The sequence below is a fragment of the Fundulus heteroclitus genome, chromosome 11, assembly GCF_011125445.2.
Source record: "Fundulus heteroclitus isolate FHET01 chromosome 11, MU-UCD_Fhet_4.1, whole genome shotgun sequence".
Lineage (NCBI taxonomy): Eukaryota > Metazoa > Chordata > Actinopteri > Cyprinodontiformes > Fundulidae > Fundulus > Fundulus heteroclitus.
Window position 1 is genome coordinate 22,929,581 of NC_046371.1, and position 19,031 is coordinate 22,948,611.

Here is a 19,031-nt window from a genome sequence, read left to right on the forward strand (position 1 = left end):
TGAGTCACTGTGATAAAGATGTAAAGAGGTCAAACTCTCACTTTTTCAAGAGCAATCTCTCTCAAAAGAACATCACACCACTTCATATTTGCTCAAATAAGCTTTATTGTTACAGATCAATGACAATATTGCTGCATCAACAGTTTGTGCAATAAAAAATGCTGTTATTTACAAATGTAAAATTAGCAGCTGAAGCAAACAAATTGTGCTTTTTAAACATTCAGTCAGTGAAGTTAGCTATAAATAACAATCAGTAAATTTACATCAGATACCATTCTACAAATAGTTTATCAATCAACCCTATAAGGAGCTGTGCATCGCTGCCATTAAAAGGAATGTCCTCATGAAAAAAGGGCCGGCAGAAAGCACTGGATTATTATCGATGACACACTCGAGGTGTATTTCCTTATCTATCCGTCATGGTTTTGGCTCAAGGGCACTTTGAAACAAATGTCCCTGACCTTTCTGAGTTTAACCCGACACCAATTAAATTGTGCCTTAGGTTTTTTTTTTTACTTATAAATACATAAACCTTACACTATAAAAATATGAAAACATACAGTGGAATGGAAAAAGGATCATCTCTTTGATCACCCTGCAGCACTACAGGTTATGCTACTGAAATATTTGAAACGCTCCATTCTTTGGTCCTTACATTTTCGGCCAATATTGTAGGAGTGATTCTTCAAATAAATAATAATTTAAAAAAAAGAACACACATATGAAAAATGTAAACATAAAAAGGTTTTTACATTTTTCCAAACATTCTAGAAACTAAATTTAAAGCCATTGAACAGTTCACTATGGGGCCCTGTGTGGAGTTGAACATGTATAACACGTTAAATACAGTGATAGTGTTAGACTCTTATTATTCAAATCTTATCCGACAAAACCGGGCTTTAGTGGCTCTACAAACAGAACCTAATTGAAGCTTCAGTGATTAAAGGTTTAGTTAATACTGAGAGAGGATCAACCTGATGATAAAATGTATGAACTGGCAACCACGTGCAGATAGAAGGTGTAAACATGCACTGGCCATCAGAGATTTGTTTAAGATAATCAAAAAAGTAAAGTATTTAGCAGATACACAGACAAAATTCCTAATCTCTTTAGTTCAGACTGTTGCAGTCTACAAAGCCGCTTTGGAGAGTTTGTTGCCATGACAACAGTATTATTTTGGTGCCACGGATGGTCCTGGAGGTATCGGTGCTCCTCGTTTAAGGCAATGCAGCTGATATATTTTACAGAGGGGTGTGCAAGACCTGCAAGGGTGCATGGAAGCACAAAAATGAGCAAAGCAGGATGACAACCTTGAAGTGATAAAAATATATGAACAGATACCTTCTAAGGCTCACTGTCCACTGTCACAGCAACTATCGGGCCTCCATCTGAAACAAAACCAGGTGCATAGATTAAAAGGTGATAAAAATAGGAAACGTTCAGTCTTCTCTGCACATTTCTAAAGCCGTTCTCCAGCCTTCTGTTTGAGGATCCAATATGGTCATAATTTGGTCAATAAGTTTACAGCTTCACCAAACAATTGTAATTAATGTGTCACTATGATGATGAAAAATTCTGGTATTCTCGAGAAGACTACGTTCTTTTCCCAACATCTAAAGTTAACATTTATTCTTATTTGCAGCTTGGTTAAATCTGTTTTTTAACCATTCAAACACTAGATAGGCATTCATCGCAAACCCCAAAGAAATTATTATTAAAGTCCAGAAATGCTTTCTACAGACAACATTGTAGTTGAGAGAATGTCATCCTATAAATATGCGAACAACTGGGCTGATGAAAAAGTTGACTTTAAATCCCCATTACATTGTTACTGAAACTGATAAAGACGGCAGGTTTTATTCATACAAATAAGTTCAACTTAAAAAAGGAAAGAAGAGGTAGAAAAAAGCCCTGCTTTTCACCCTTCATTAGAAAAAGAATCACAAAAGCATGTTTTTCTCCTTTCTCAACTACAGTGATAATCAAGATTAGATTCTGTCCAGGAGTGATGCTGAAACAACTAGTCCATGCATTTGTTACTTCAAGGCTGGACTATAGTAATTCTTTACTATCAGGAAGTCCACCAAATGCAGCTAGAGGCCTTCAAGCCTATCCAAAACGCTGCAACAAGAGTTCTGCTGAACATTAAAAGAGGGATCAGATTTCTCCAGTTTTAGCCTTTCTTCATTGGCTCACTGTTAAATCAAGAACTGAATTTAAAATTCTCCTTCCCACATATAAACCCTTAATAATCAAATTCCATTTCTCCGTATGTTCCTAACAGAGCACTTTGCTCTCAGGCTGCAGGTCTGCTGGTGGTTCCTAGAGACTCTAAAAGTAGAATGGGAGGCAGATCCTTTAGTTATCAGGCTCCTTTCATGTGGAACCAACTCCCAGTTTTTTTTTCCGTGAAGCTGACACCCTGTCTACTTTTAAGACCAGGCTTAAAACTTTTCTTTTTGACAAAGCTTATAGTTAGAGAAGCTTAGATTATACTGAGCTACCTCTTTAGTTACACTGTTATAGTTTGGTGCTATTTGTTGTAAAGTGCCTTGAGACGACATTTGTTGTGAATTAAGGCTATTTAAATAAACAAAATCGAAACCGAGTTTAATTTAGGGTACATCTACACCTTACTTTCACATTAATCCCTGGAGATACACTGCTGTGTAAAAGCAAATTATGATTCAACTTATTAAAGTGAAGGCCTTATGGGAATAGATAATATGGTAAAACATTAAATAACAAGTGGCAGTCCTAACACAGAAAGTTTGAGGAGACTTGCATATGGATTAGAAATTATTTGTTTATTAATAAAAAAAATAAAATTTTAAAAAGTAGTGACGGTAGAAACATACCGGTTTTCGCTTTGCTGTTGCCCTCTGTGTGAGGAGCCTCATCAGCAACCATACAAATGTTGGTTTCTCCCTCCAAAGGGCTGGAATTAAATGTACAACAGAGATTAGCACATGTGTCAAAACCGAAAGGATCAACGTTTGGGTATCTGAAAAAAGGAAAAACAAAAATACAAACATTTTTCCGTTCTGCTGGAGGACGCTGTTTGCTTGTTCAGGATCTATGTGCACAAGTCTAGTCACAAACGAATGGCCATCTCCCTGACTGAAGAAAAACAGAGCAACACTGATGAGCATTTATTTACAATCACTTCTACTCTCCAGCGGATGTTTTTCATTTAACTGATCTAAAAATAGATCAGTTTAGAAAATATTTCAGAACATTATGATTTGAAAGATCGTGAAACAGAAGACGGTTATTTAAAGGGGTTAGCTCACTAAATAACTGAATTTAGACATTTAAACCAAAAATTACCCATGCCCCAGGCAGGATTAGATTTTAAAAATGTTTTTTTTCCTGATAGCAAAAACTAAGTCTAAAAATATAGCAAAACAAAGGTGCATAATATAGAGATAAATATTTAGTTTTTAGACATTTTAAATCACTAAATGGCATGTTGAAAACTGTTTACACCGAAGGCAATCATCGGTGTAACAATCTTTCTTAACATTACAGCATCACACCGTTCTTACAATTGCCAAACAGCTGCCACTGCATCATAGGCCTTTCTCAGTAAGAACTACAACATATAAATGTTGCCCGTGGATTTATCAAACAAAAAGAAAAAAAGTTGATGTAGGCAGCAGTTTTCTTAAATTTAATATATAACAGAATAAAATGTAATTTGAGCTCTGGAAAAGCTGGGCATAAACCATTTTTAAAGGCCCTAAAATTGAAATGACTTCTTGTGACTTTGAGATTCTGGAAATCTTATTAGCAGAAAATATAACAAAATGTTTGCTGCTAATTTTATTACATGAGCCAAGAAATGGCATCACTTCACTTGTGTAACTTCAAACTAACATAAAAAAAATAAGTAAATGAATAAATTAAAGTGTTTTGGTTAAAAAAAAAAGGTTTCCTCTTTACAATATTTTGACAATATTTTTTCCTAAACATATATTGAGCATTGTATGTCATTCTCTTCATGGAAGCCCAATGAGTGCATTGGCAAAATAAAATCCCCATTTTACAAAGATTAAATGTTAATAAATTGTAAATCGATTAAATTGATTTCTCGCCCTGTCCTTATTTGAACAAAACAATGGCATGATGTAAATGATTTATGACATTTAAAAAAATTTAAGGGCAAGTCTTTTTTGGCATTCCAGCAATCAAGTTTCCACTCATATATGCTCCACCAATAACGTGTAAGGTATCATGAAATGCTGGCTGACTGACCTTGAGAAAACAGGGAAAATCCAGTACTTTGCCTTGTCTCCAAACACCTCGGCTAAGTTTTGTTTAAAGCCAAGCGAGAAGCCACTTTTGTCTGGACCGTTTGGAAAAACAGGAGCTCTGAAAGCCTCTAAAAATATATATAGATTTTTAAACTTATTTAGCAATCAATTTTAAAGGAAAAAACAAGAAGCTGAGTCACAGCAGTCAGACTTATATTTACCTATAGTGGTTCTGTTCTTCCCCACAAGCCACATGTGGTAGCTGTAAAGAGACACGATGCTAATGAAGAAGAGGGCAGCCACGAAGAACAGAAACAAGATGTGGAATTTGGCGTGCGTGTCGGCAAGTTGTTTCTAAAGCAGGAGAGGACAAAAAAAAAAAAAAAAACAGGGTGAGAAAGGTCACCATTTGTAAGGATTTCTATGGTAATATTTTTATGTTTCTTATATTTTTTAATGGGTAAAATGCTGCACATTATATTATATTTAATAATAGAAGACTCCCATCAGTTCGATAATAGCGCATTTTGCAGAGGTGAATTGCAAAAAAAACAAAAAAAAAAACAAAAGAAAGATACATCAGAGGAAGTTTGTGTACTCACTGTCCAGAATTTGATGAAATATTGCACAACGGTTGCACAAATGACAACACAGTAGAGTGTTGCGTAGGCCAAGAACAGAATGAAGAACTTGTAGTTTGAAAACCCAACGCAGTTATTCACCCTGAAAAGCAAATTAAGAGACAAGCATGGGAATACATGCAGTTCTAACAATGTATTTTAAGGAATGCTGTTTGTTTTACCACAAAACAATACGCTCAAAATATATGTATATAAAAATCTAAACGTAAAATTTAATCATCTGTCGTTTTCAAAAGCTCACCAGGGGCAGTGATGGTCCATTTTCAGCACACACCTTGACGAATTGAAATAAGGGAAACCAGTCAGCATAATGTCATTATTACAGAGAAAAAATCTAAGTACTTTAAAATGAAAGGAAGTTAATTTACAAATGTAAAATTAAAAAAATTTAATGATGACATCTATTACTTTTATTCTTTTTGTACTCATATACTTTCTGAAATACAAAAGGTCATGGACGGTGTTCTGCTGCGCGTCAGTTCCTACCTGCCTTCAAACCTTCTACACGCGCTTTGACAATTTGTTGATTAAAAGTAATCTTTTTATAATCTACAGTCAGGAAATGTGATTATGCCCATTCCGACAAATAATATCCAGAAGATCACTCACAGGCTTTTGGTATGATCAGAGGTCAAAACCGTTCAGTTAATAAGAGTCAGCTTTAGAACTACAATCAGTGCTAATAGGATGTTAGAGAAAGTCCACAGAAAATGATAGAATTGAATAATCCTTTCATTTAAGATAAACAAGAAAAACCCCAAACTAAAAAAAAAAAAATTCAGCTGAAAAAAGATTTAAGCTTTTCTATCTCCATTATTTATATAAAAAAAAGTATCTATTAATCAACTAAATTAATTGACACCATGGTTCAGGACATGGGGAGGAAATGGCTCGTTTATGGGTAACAATCATTTTCCGTGTTGAGAAATTAAATGAATGCAGAACCACCTGATATTTAACAGATTTTAATCATTGTAATGTGTTTGCCTTACGATTGTCTATGGCAGAAACAAGCCGAATATTTTTTTATAAGTTTAACTGTGTACAAGGATACTTTTCTTTTGTTGTTTGCGAGTAGGAAAGTGAAGTAGGAAAAGATGAGATAGCAACAGGTGTGTTAGAAATGTATGAGTGAATGGATTTTCCAAAAGATAATCCAGAGGAGTTCATGATAAAAATGCTCAAAGCGAAATCACCATAAATATCTGTACTAACAAAAACTAATATAAAGAATGTCAAAATCCAACAAAAGTACTTGATACATGCTATGGCATTCGGTTTTAAATAATCAGGGTTCCGACACAGTCTTGAAAAGCCTGGAAAAATATAGAATTTTGAAATGTAAAAGAAATTTATGAATCGGGAATGACAACCCTTCTCACAGATCAACATCTGAACTTGTCATATTAAAAAAAGAAAATCAAAATAAGCTGACAGGATACATTTTTCTTCGGACTAATTTAAAAGCAGCCCGTAACACTCTATACCTGCACATTTAAGGAAAGGACTCACATTTCGCACGTTGAGCAGTGATGGCAGCGATCAGGTTTGATAATCTGACAGAAGTCGCAGTACCTGACGGCTGTTTGGAGAGACATGCAAACCATGAATGAAATCATTTTAGACTTCCCACCAAAATGACCAGAATATCAAATTTAACACAAAGACATATTGCTCACTATGTGCAACTGTTAAGGTACGGTCACACCGAACGCGAACAAGACGAATTTTCTGCATTAACCGCCTGCCATCAGTCACTTACCATTTTACGGATCCATCCGGGACACGAAATATAAGCGTCTTCAGACAGTAAATCCATCATTTCTCTATAGAAATATAGCCTAATTGTCAAAATATGTAACACAAACATTTTTGTGCTTAAATAAATGGACAAGGAGAACCCTTAACACGACGCGAATTGACAGAAAAGTTCAGATTGCTGAACTCAAGCTAAATTTCGCTTCGCCCAATTTGTGCCGTTGATTTGCTCTTGAACGCGCCTTTACATAGGGATAACGTGTAAATCGCTCGTGTTCGGTGTGAACGCACCTTAAAGTACGTATACCCCACACGTAAACAAATACACAACCTTATTTAGTGAACATGTCTGGAAAGGGATACGAAGAAGTTAATCTTATTTAATCACAGCTAAAACAGACATTTAGACAATAAGCATACATACATATATAAACATACACATTAGTGTACCCACATATACTGTGTATATAACAGGTGTATACATACATACCTATAATAATTTTGCATATTCAAAGCCAATTACCAACACAACCAGAATGTATGCCCAGACATAAATAGCAATTACAATACACCCTGTATCTTTATTTTAACCCTTTTCTCAAACAGACTCATGCTTGTAGCCTTGGCTTTGCTCCAGAACTTGGTTTATTGGTGTTTGTTACAAACTTTATTACACCTTCTCTTCATGGTTGTTCACTCAGGGCCTGAAGTTAACCTTTTCCCCGTGATCACATGCCTTCCAGGTTGTCAATATTATCCGTTATTTTATTTTATTTTTTTAAGTCTGTGAGTAAACCAACTGCAAATTTAATTTTGCCTAAGGAGCTATTGACTTATAATTTAAAAATAGCCACTGATGTAGATCTTTGTGATCTAAATCCATATTGAGTCACAGAGAGCGGTTTATGATTGTTGATAGATCTATCCAATCTCCTAACAACTCCTTTTTCACAAAAATGTAAAAAAAAAATTTAGACGTAATGAAACAGGCCCATAATTTATGAAAGGGCGTGACGTCTGTTCCCAGTTTTATATGTTGTCTTGACTTTTGCCACTTTCCTCTTTTCTGTAAATTCACCCGTTTGAAATGACAGGTTACAGATGATTATCGGCGGCTGAATAATGTCCTCAGTCACCTTCTTAATCATTGCCATACCGCTGTCATCACAGCATGATGAAAAGGTGACATTGTGCGTCATGGAGTATGCTAGGCAGCCGATAAACGAATTTCAATGACATATTTTAATTAATCAAATATTTTAGAAGCTTTAATGCAATTTTTTCCAGTTTTTTTTTTTACTGTGGTTTATAACTCTGCTAGAAGCAGAGTACTTGAGTAAACCATTCAGGTATAAGTCCACAGAGAAAACAAGGTGTACTGGAGTCCAATTAACCCTCCTACGTTTCCGTAAACAAAGAGGAAAGAGGAAAGAGAGACAGAGGAACATCTCGCAGGCAGCATAATCGGCACTCATCCACTAAACAGGAAGAGAAAATGTAGCAACTGGTGCATACTGTTTCATTTGTATTATGCAATATGGGCCATGTGTGAGGAACTGCTTTCTTCCTCTTATATACGGTACAGTTTGTCACCTGCAGGCCTCTTTGGGGGGGGACACAGGGAGAAGAGAAAAACAGTCGACTGGGATGAGAGGCTCACCTCCTCCAGCCGTGCGCGTGTACACGGGTAGATTCCTGGCCACCTTCTTCAGGATCTCTTGCTGCACCTCGGCTCGCTGCTCCTTCTCGTACAGTTCCTTCTCTGCCCGTGGCAAGCAAAACTACCAGGCATACAAAGCAGGAGTCAGGGACCCGGGTTCACGTGTTGTAACTTGCAGGAGCATTAAAACCCCTTGGAACATTTTTTAAAGGTTGTCACAGGCAGAAATCTTTAAAAAAAAGCGGGATGTGAGTTTGTATAGAGCCCCCATGAGTCAACGCTTTGCAGAACCACCTCCTTCTTTTAGCGGCACGGCCTTCGGAGCAGATGAGATACTGAAGAAAACCCTGAGAGATCACAAGCCTCTGGAACAGAATTAGGCTTTAAGAGTCGATAGGTTGGGTGGAGATTTTTATTTTTATGTATTAACATCTATATAGACCAACAGGATTACTTCCATGGCCGACCATCCATCCAGCTCCGCATAAACTCTGACCAGCTTCCCTGAACGAAAGTCTCCCCACAGCATGATGCAACCGCCCTCAGGTTTTGCTGGTGGGGACAGTGTGATCAGCTTGATGTTAGTTTTTTCACCACACACCAATAAAATCCATTCTGGTGTCATCTGCCCAGGGCACCTTCTTCCGCTACAGGGCTATTGAGCTGTAGATCTCTGCAGCTGCTCCAGAGGCAGCGTGAGTCTCTCAGTTGCTTTCCTCATGCTCTCCCTCACCATATTAAGTTATGTCTTGATAAGTTTACAATGGCGTGCCTAGAGGATAGACTGAACATTCCTACATGGGATGTGCAAGGCTCGGGTTATTGTTTTATAACCTAGCTTGCTTTAAACTTCTCCACAGCTTTCTCCCTGCCTTATTCCTTGATCTTCATGACGCCATTTGTCTCCAACGCAACTCCGAGAGCATCACTCGACAGCTGGGTTTATACCCAGACTAAAATCACACACTGCAAAAACTGAACTAAAAATAAGTACAATTTTCTTAAAATTAGTGTATCTGTCCTTGATTTGAACAGGTAAATAAGATGATCTGCCAATTGAATAAGATTTTTGCACTTAAAATAGGAACAACTCATCTCCATTGTCGTATTTCAAGTGCAGGATGTCTAATTATTTTATTTTAGGGGACAAAATACTCATTCCATTGGCAGATAATACCATTTACCTGCTCAAATCAAGGACAAAAACCCAAATTTTAAAGAACATTTTACTTATTTTAAGGTCCGTTTTTGCAGTGCACCCAGTTGTGTTTACCAAGTAGGTGACGTCTGAAGGCAAGTGGTTATTAAGGTGTGACAAAGGAAAACGGGCTGAATGCAAATACATGCCGCACTTTTCAGGTATTTATTTGCAAACTATTTAGGGGGAACATTTCTTTATAATTATGGGTCAATTTGTGTTATCTTTTCAGAAACGAGCACCGTTCGCTTACTGCTGTCGAAGGGCTGGCTGGTTTGGACCAGATCGTTTTCCAGTAGGACCATATGAACATGCCGAGGAAAATGTGAAAGATGACCAAATAGCTGACTGTTGAGAGGAACAAAACGAAGTAAACTTAGTGATACAAGAATCCTTTTGTGTAATTACAACCAGTAAAACATGAAAGTGGATTGAATAAACAAAAAACAAAAACTGTCAAGTTATGTGACTAGACAGGTGAATGTGCGTGTGTGGGCACTTACTTCGTTCCGCATTATTTCCGATTGTATCTATGGGAGGCAGGGCAAAATATAATGTCAGTGAGTGTGACTGGATGCCAATGGAAATGTATGAATACATCTCACACACAGACACAGCCTCCTCTCTCGCGCCATGCGGCTGCAGCCTGGCACGGGCAGCAGTGGCCCACCCATAACAGGGCGCTTTGTCTAAGGACCAGGGATGCCCCGATCGGACCACAGCTGCTAGGTCTAGGCTGATAAATGTATAACCATAGTTTGTATTATTCATGTGGTATAGTATCTTCTAACAAATAAGAAGAAAGAAAAAAAGAAAGAAAAAGAGCCCTAACTCACTGATACTGGGGAGAAGCATAATATCAATTACTGCTGAAATATACTAAAAAATAATCAAGGCCACTAAAGCCATTGTTCATAACAGGGAATTCAATACAACGCCTGTTTCAGTATGAATCCCACTTTATTCATGATTTTATCGATAGAATAGAAGATAGTTTTCACATCCTCAGAAGTGTTACTAAAATTACCATAGCAGAGGTTCAAAAACAAAAAAACTAACCATGTAAAAAAAAAAAGTAAGATAGATATTCAAGTTATTTTAATAATACGTTTTTACAAAGTAAGTCAAACTTAAAAAGCATGCACAATATGCCATTTTTTTTTATCTGCCACCATTTAACCCAAATGTCGCCTGGATTTATAGTATTGTATAACATTTTTAGAACTTTATCCCGGGGAAATAAATAAAGAGAGAAACAATGCAATAAAAATAAAAAAAGCTTTACAATTGTGAAATTTAACGACCATCTGTGTAAGAATATTTAAACACATCAAACATATAAAGTTATGCAATCAAATGATATGAAAAATAGTATTATGTTAAAGCAGTATAAAATGTGACCAAATAATATATATAAAAAAACTAGTCAACCATACATGTAAAAACAAAAAAATAAAAATAAAAAAATGAATATCATTGTTCAAATGATTAAATGTAATCTTGTCAGGTGGATTTAAAACTAGTTTGATGAAGTTTCTCGTGAACAGGTCAAATTGTGGCCGTCATTCTTACAATGTTACAGGCAGTTCCGTTATAATCAGAGGCGAGTTTCCGCGCTGCTCCGCCGGGGAGCGGCGTCGTTTCAGCAGCCGGACCTGTTGCTGCCGTTTGCCCAGACGCCCTGAATGACAGGAGCGCTCAGCCTGCTTTTAATTCTCACTTCAGTCCGCTTCTCAAAGTTACAAACCCCGCACAAACTGTGAACCACAGACAAACATCCGACCCGGAGACGGCTAAACACTCGACAATAAGCCGTGTACTTACACACACACAGTTCCACCACGTAGGCGTAATAAGACCAGGCGACGACCATGTTAATAAACAGAACAGGTACCCAGTTCAGAGCCCGTTTACAGCACCTCAGCGCATGAGAAGGCGCCATCTTTAATCCGCGTACCTGACGGTGACGTAACTGCTGAGATTTTATCTGCTCCGGACAAAGATGCAACAACGGTAAGATGATTCACGCCACCACGAATCAATGGTTTAGTCAAAGAGGCAACCAAAATCAAGATGTTTCACTCCGTCAAAGTTCCCACGATATGGAATATTAGAAGCATTCATTTTTTAAACGTATATCTTAACTCTCTCTCTCTCTCTCTCTCTCTCTTCTCTCTCTCTCTCTCTCTCTCTCTCTCTCTCTCTCTCTCTCTCTCTCTCTCTCTCTCTCTCTCTCTCTCTCTCTATATATATATATATATATATATATATATATATATATATATATATATATATATATATATAATTATGGAAATCATTTTTGCCTTTAACTTACTAGGGTGAGATGAAAATTGTAAATGGTAAATGGCTTGTACTTGTATAGCGCTTTAACTAGTCTTGACGACCTCCAAAGCGCTTTACACAACAGTTCAGTCATTCACACTCACATTCACACCCTGACGGTGGTGAGCTATGTTAGTAGCTACAGCTGCCCTGGGGCAGACTGACAGAGGCGAGGCTGCCATGCACCGGCGCCACCGGGCCCTCTGACCACCGCCAGCAGGCAATGCGGGTGAAGTGTCTTGCCCAAGGAACATGCACGTGCAGGAAGTAATACATTTAGGATGATATTTACATAAATTATTTACAAGCCATGAGGCTCAACTTGACATGAGTTTTCCTTTATGAATTTGAAGCTTGAGGTATGAACTGCCCTCTTCAGTAACTTTCCAATTCATCTAATATGACAAAAATATGTGTTAAAGATTCAAAAAAAATCTTGGATAAAGAACAATGTATCCGAGAATTGATGCATTAACAGAAATCCCCGTGTCTGAATAATAAACAGATTTCATTTGTTAAAGTAATCTACAGGAAATATGGAACATTGCATTTTTTAAAATGTTAATGAATAAGCATAAGGCACTGCAATGCTTTATAAATAAATTAACCTACATGGATACATCATACAATAGATAAATAACAAAATGAAGTGAGTTTAATTCCATAACTTGCATTTAAAAATATATTCTAACGGTATGACAACATAAATTCCTTTTCAAAGTTTCAGTTTCAGTGGTTAATAATATATGTTATAAAGTTTAATCATCCATAATGTATAGAACCTGTCAACACTGACTTTGTTGACAGGTGAGTCTGAAAGTGAAAACATTTAATCTTTGTTTATTTATGTGTGTATAAGTTAAAAAAAGAACATTTAAAATAACATATTTTAACATAAATATGAGTACATAGGACTGTGATTTCAGTTTGTTAATGCACCGTGCTTAAAACATACAGGTTGCTGTCGGGATATGAGCAACAAAAATCCTGGCCCTGGTAGGCTTTTTGGCGCTGGGAATGTGACGACTCGATGGCAAAATGTCTAGAATACGACATTCTGCAAGATGTTTATTTCACTTTTAAAGCTTATTTTAGTTAGAATGAAAGAAAAGCGAGACAAAATCTACAAGGGTTAACAGCTGCAGTTTATCCCATGGCCAGCAGGTGGTACTATGTTGCTATAAAAAAAAACTCAGAAGGGAAAGTTGAGGGTTGGCAGACATGCAAAGAAGGCTTCTTGAATCTTTAGTAAAGGTGAAAGTTTAATGACAAAAGGCAAACAATTCCAAGCAAACAAAAATTTTTATTTTTGTTTTTATTATTATGTACAGTATGATATCTCGTTGCACTTTAGCACACTCATAATAAATTAAGGGACTCAATCTGTACACCTTCCAGACACAGGGTGTAGCAGAATAATGGCTAATAACCTGAGGCCGCTTTGACAGACGACCGGCTGGTCTTTTTGGGTGAAGATGGGGAGGACGGCGGAGAGGCCGAAGACGGGAGGGAGTCAGGTGAAAGTGAACGGGCTCTGGTAGGACTGCTGCTGGGTGATCCGCGGGGCGAGGAGTAGGGCGACAGGGCCTGGAGCATGCGGCCGCTGCGCTCCTGGATGACGTGCTGAACAACGACAGAGAAAACAAAACGTGATATTTCTTACATTTTGAACAGCTGTTTAATCTATTTTGTTTGAATTTCAGAGCAGATTACCACATCATAATTTAAATTCTCATGCATATATATATATATATATATATATATATATATATATATATATATATATATATATTAAAAAAATCAACAAAATCAATTGAACCTATTTTTAATCAGCCTAGTCTGGCTGCTTGACCTATGATTTCAAGTGACACGTTACTTTTTCAGAGCATGGATTTTAAAATACGCAAATTTAACTTAGAATTTGGAAATGTGCCTAAATCTCTTTCAGTACTTTTTGTTACCAGATATTCAGCACTTAAAGATATTTCCCCAACTTAGTGTGACCTCTGTTTTCTAACACGGCAAACCTACCCATGCTTTATCGGGTCCAAAAAGCTCCAGGAAGTTGCCGATGAATTCCCGCGACTTCTCCTCCCACTTGAGGATCAGGTCCTGGCTCTTCTCCTCCACCCTGTTCACAAAGTGCTTCGACTTCTCCTCCACCGTTCGCACCGTCTCTTTCATCTTATCCACCTGGTTCTGCAGCCGAAACTTATTCTCCTGCCATGAACACACACACATCGTGCTCATCTGTTTGAGGTACAGTACATATTGCCATATCTGTCCCGCGTGAAAGATGCTCCTACCTTAAGAAAGCCCACATTGAGTTCACGGGCCGTGTACCCTCTCTGCAGGTTCCGACGGACGTAGACGTCGTAGTCTCGCACGATCCGAGTGATCAGGTCAGAGGTGGAGATGCCCTCTGTCCTCTGAGTGGCCACAAACATTCCTGATATGAATACACAAATCCCACAATTCAGTTCAGTGACAAAACTAGCTGCGAAATCTGCAATGATGTCATTGCTTTCTGAGAATCCTCGCCTGCTTCCTTGATGTGCTTATAAACATCCTCTGATCCCGCAGACGTGTAGGGGATGTCATCATGGGCCACAAAGTCGATCTATCAAGAGAAGAAGGGTGTGTTCAGACTGCTTAAGCGCACGTATCTTTATATGATATCTTTCTGCATCTTTATGTACGACTTGTCTGATACTGTAATAGCGTGTCCTGGCACAGAGTGAACTTTCACCTTGTGCTTCTTGAGAAACTCTGGTGTAAGTGTCCAAGGAGCATCCCGCACCACCTCGTCGACATAGCGACAGTGCCTGAGCGCGTCGTAGCGCTCGTCCTCTGACATCACGGTGTAGCCTTTTAACTTGTGGGTAAGTTCATCACTGCACACTGATCACAGACAGACACACCTTTAGTGTATTGTATTAAATCTGTAAAGCTATAAATTGGTGTAAAAAAAAATTATTGAATGGAAATTTGGCTAAGCTTTATTTTCTCCAGATAAATATGTATGATGCATGAAAAAACATGTTCATACCTCATGAAATCTTTTAAATAAAATCACGTTTCGACTACAAACTCCATCGCATTTTGTTGCAATATTGATGTCTTAGATCAACACAAGGAGGATCAGAATTGTGAAGTAAAAGGGTTCATGTTTGGAAAAAGTGTTGCATAAATTTGTGTTTAGCCCCCTATACTTGAGTAAATAAGTATAATAAAAAACATTCTACGATGACCTCTGAGGTATGCTATAGAACATTACTGAAAACATCAGACAGATCAGGGAGAAAGTTATGGACAGGTTTAAAAGTAACGTTTGGTCATGGAACAATATCCAAACCTCTGAACATCTCGTGGACAACTGCTCTGTACATTATCCAAAAATGTTATTTTTAAAATTTGACAGGCCACCTGCCGGAACATTAATCTGAAAAGCCGCCAAGAGGCTAATGCTGACTCTGGAGGAGCTGCAGACTTCGACAAGTCTGGTGAGAATATATGGTTGGCATGAGAAACTATTACCCAAGAAGAAGAGTGGTGAGAAAGAAAAAAATGTTGTTGAAAGAAGGTTTTCCACAAGCCATGCAGTGGAGACAGCAAATATGTGGAAGAAAGGGGCCTGGTTAGTTGAAACCAGAGTGAAGCACGGGGGTGGCAGTATCATGGTGTGTGAATGTTTTTTATAATCATTTTGGAACAAGGAAACATATCTGTATTAATGAAAATGTAGATAGAGCTCAAAACAGGACAATGTTGGCAGAAAACCATTTAGAAGCGACAGAAGACTTGAGACTAGACCCCAAATGTACAGCCAGAGCTCCAATGTGTATTACTGTTAAGGTTTTTATGTGTCCAGACATTTGAAAACCTACAATTTTTCTTCCATTTCACATACGCACAACCCTTTGTGTTAGTCTTTCACATAACATTCTAACAAAACACATGGAAGTTTGAGATACTAAAGTCACAAAACATAAAGTTTAAGAGGAACACTGTATGCTCTCCAAACAAAAAATATAGTTTGCACCTCCTACTATCAGGTGAGTGTTTGGGAAAACATTTTTGGCCTGCATCAGGGCCCGAGCATGTCCCGAATGGAAAAGATCAAAGATTCCATCAGCGTAGACTCTCACGGGTCGGTGAGCTGCAAAACAAACCCAAAAAAAAAAGCAACATGGGAACATGAACGTCACATTCTGAACAGAAATTAAGATAAGAATCTCAAGGATTAATTTCTGTTAATGTTACATTGAGATGACATGATAAATTACTGTAGCAAGAGAGAGAGAGAGAACACACTGATAGTACAGCCTGTATCGAGGCTTGTAAATCAACAAAATGAAAGTATAATAGAGTTTTCTTGGACTTCCCTTAACCCTTGCTTCCTGGAACCGCCGCTGCCTGGGTTTTGATTTCAAGTCATCAGTTTTCAACGAATATAAAATATAAATCTAACCTGGGGTTCCCTTCCGTGCTTGAGCAATAGTCAGCTTTTCATGTGGGTTCTCCGCTTCATAACTTGTCGGTTTGGAAAACGGGGCTGGCTCCCGCAGAGCCTAAAGGACACAGAGGTGATATACAATACTGAATAAAGAAGGTTAGGTTGTTCTGTTCTGCTCGGTCTTAACTTGTGGTTATTTTCAACCTAACTTTCAACAAACTCACTTTTGAGTGCAGTTGTAAAATTTCAAGCGGGCCTATTTGGAACATGGGGAGAAGGTGTGTAAACAGCAGTTACTGTGATAAAGAGTGCAGAAGAAGAAGAAAAAAACGGGCATGCATTTTATATTGTAGCAAAACATGAGGTTTTTGCGAGCTTGCAGGTTAGCCTCTACGCTGCAAGGTGAACAAGGTAAAATTGAAAAACAAGATAAGCTTTTGTAGCATCCCTGAAGGCACAAACTTCTACTCCGTGTTCCTGTCTGGTATGGACTTTGAATTGTGAGCAGATACATAGTATGCACCTTTATCAGCAGTGATGTAAGATATACTTTGAACCCCTGGTGCGGTTCAAACGTAGGGGGTGTAGAGTCAGTATAAACAACGCCTTGCACATGTTTCAGCACTGGAGACACAAGTGCTAGATAATTCCTTCAATTTCATATGAAATGACACAAAATACTTGCATGAATTAATTTGTCAGATAGCATCAATATGCAAAAATTGTTTTTATATATATATATATATATATATATATATATATATATATATATATATATATATATATATATATATATATATATATATATATATATTGTTTCTTCTACCATCTGTTTAGGTTACAATACTGTTACAATAACAAGGCATTATGTCTGCAGCGATTTATCCAAATTTAATATATCAAGTCAAACAGCCACCCAGGAAATGTGTGCCTGTATTTTCAAAACTTTTCGTATGAACATTAGATCTTTTTAGTTATGCTTTTGTAGTTCATCATGTGTTGAGTCAAAAAAACATTAGTCTCCAGCTTCCTCATATCATGACAAAAATTGGACCTACCTTGCGAGTGCCTCCTCCTCTGCGGTTCTGTGGGGACGGTTGGTGCTGGTTGTTGTTGCTGCTTCGGCCTCGTCTTCTTCTAGCCATCGCTGATCTTCTGCTGCGAAATACCCCACCGTTCACTCTCTGCCGGCCCTTACCAGTCTGCACGGCGGATGTCTGCGCCTCTGCGTCTTTTTAAGCTTACATCCCATCAGCCTGCCCTGACCCTGATGACGAGAGAACACGGTGAGCAAAGTTCACGCCACTCTGGTGAAGGCATTCGGAAATGCATTGTGTTTGCAATCAATATCTGTCTTTCTTTCACAGAAAGATTTGCATGTGTGTGTGTGTGTGTGTGTGTGTGTGTGTGTGTGTGTGTGTGTGTGTGTGTGTGTGTGTGTGTGTGTGTATAGTGTCACTTTAGAGACTTAAAATGATGCATGGTTTTCACAATTTCTGTTACAAACACAAATCTGAAAAGTGTGGCATGCATTTGCATTGAGCCCCCACTCTATACCCCTTTTTAAAATCCAGAGCAACTATGGTGTAGGCAGGAAATTGTTGTAATAATAGAAAAAAGGCTTAAAAACATCAGCCTATGTGTGTAATTAATCTAAAAAATGTGTTTAGATGTAGACTCGGTGAACTGAGTTACTTAAAATTAATGAACTTCTCTGCAGCCCGGCAGTATGCCTGCGTGAAACTCACCAAACTACAAAAAAAATAATAAAGAAAAACAATCCAAAGTCAACCTCTCTTGGACTCATGTTAAAAGTGTAGAATTATTAAACACATAATGAAGAACAGTCCATTGGCGCACACCTGCACTGAAGCAAGGAACAAAAAACAAAAAGAAAAAACGTTGCGCTAAAAGGTTCCTCCAAAATGTGCAATCAGGCAACCAAACACATACAATATCACTTTAATAATCCCATTACATCAACCGGAAAATGTTTTTATCAGCAGCCTCAACATGAGTTGTAAATCAAACTAAATAAAATTCCTGTCTCACACATTATAGGTCAAGCTTAAAATAGTTCTCTTTCACACACATCCATGAAACATTTTGAAGTTGATCAGCGGAAGTCATCCCCGTTTGAGGCCCCGTTGCTTAACATTGATCATCACAAACTTAATAACGACACTTAATTAACAAGAGACTGTCACTCATTGATGACGTCAGGTTCGACAGATTTTATACATTTGAAACCATAAAATGAGTTCAAGGAGATGGCATTTGGTTAAAATGTGGAAATTTTTAGTTTTCTGAAACACGATGATATCCTATCTTGATATATGTTATATATATTATATAAAACATACATATATATATATATATATATATATATATATATATATATATATATATATATATATAATATAATACATATATATATAGAATATATATATATATATATATACATCATACATACATACATACATACATACATACATACAATACATACATACGATACATACATACATACTATATAGAATATAAATACATAAAAATCATACATAAAATATACATAAGATACTCATAGCATATATATATATATATATAATAGATATATATATAATATATATTATTATAGAGAGAGAGGCGAGCGAGAGAGAGAGAGAGAGAGAGAGAGAGAGAGAGAGAGAGAGAGAGAGAGAGAGAGATGTAGAGATGTTTG

At 37.4% G+C, this 19,031-nt stretch overlaps 2 protein-coding genes across 2 annotated transcripts; both read right to left on the reverse strand.

Moving 5' to 3' along the window:
• Nucleotides 1–85: 85 nt before the first annotated feature.
• zdhhc20a (zinc finger DHHC-type palmitoyltransferase 20a) lies at nt 86–11,480 on the reverse strand. Its single transcript, XM_012855321.3, has 13 exons — nt 11,338–11,480; nt 10,017–10,043; nt 9,767–9,861; nt 8,316–8,436; nt 6,410–6,479; nt 5,139–5,171; nt 4,859–4,979; nt 4,478–4,610; nt 4,258–4,384; nt 3,034–3,120; nt 2,859–2,938; nt 1,342–1,388; nt 86–1,262 (listed from the first exon to the last, which is right to left on the reverse strand). Exons 1-12 carry the CDS (start codon nt 11,453–11,455, stop codon nt 1,345–1,347), a joined length of 1,056 nt encoding a protein of 351 aa, XP_012710775.2. The 5' UTR covers nt 11,456–11,480; the 3' UTR covers nt 86–1,262; nt 1,342–1,344.
• A 1,625-nt stretch (nt 11,481–13,105) lies between these two features.
• Nucleotides 13,106–17,565, reverse strand: pcyt1bb (phosphate cytidylyltransferase 1, choline, beta b). The gene is made up of 8 exons (XM_021312111.2): nt 17,371–17,565; nt 16,328–16,427; nt 15,899–16,015; nt 14,606–14,757; nt 14,398–14,476; nt 14,163–14,305; nt 13,888–14,076; nt 13,106–13,479 (listed from the first exon to the last, which is right to left on the reverse strand). Exons 1-8 carry the CDS (start codon nt 17,455–17,457, stop codon nt 13,279–13,281), a joined length of 1,068 nt encoding a protein of 355 aa, XP_021167786.2. The 5' UTR covers nt 17,458–17,565; the 3' UTR covers nt 13,106–13,278.
• Between the last annotated feature and the right edge of the window lie 1,466 nt (nt 17,566–19,031).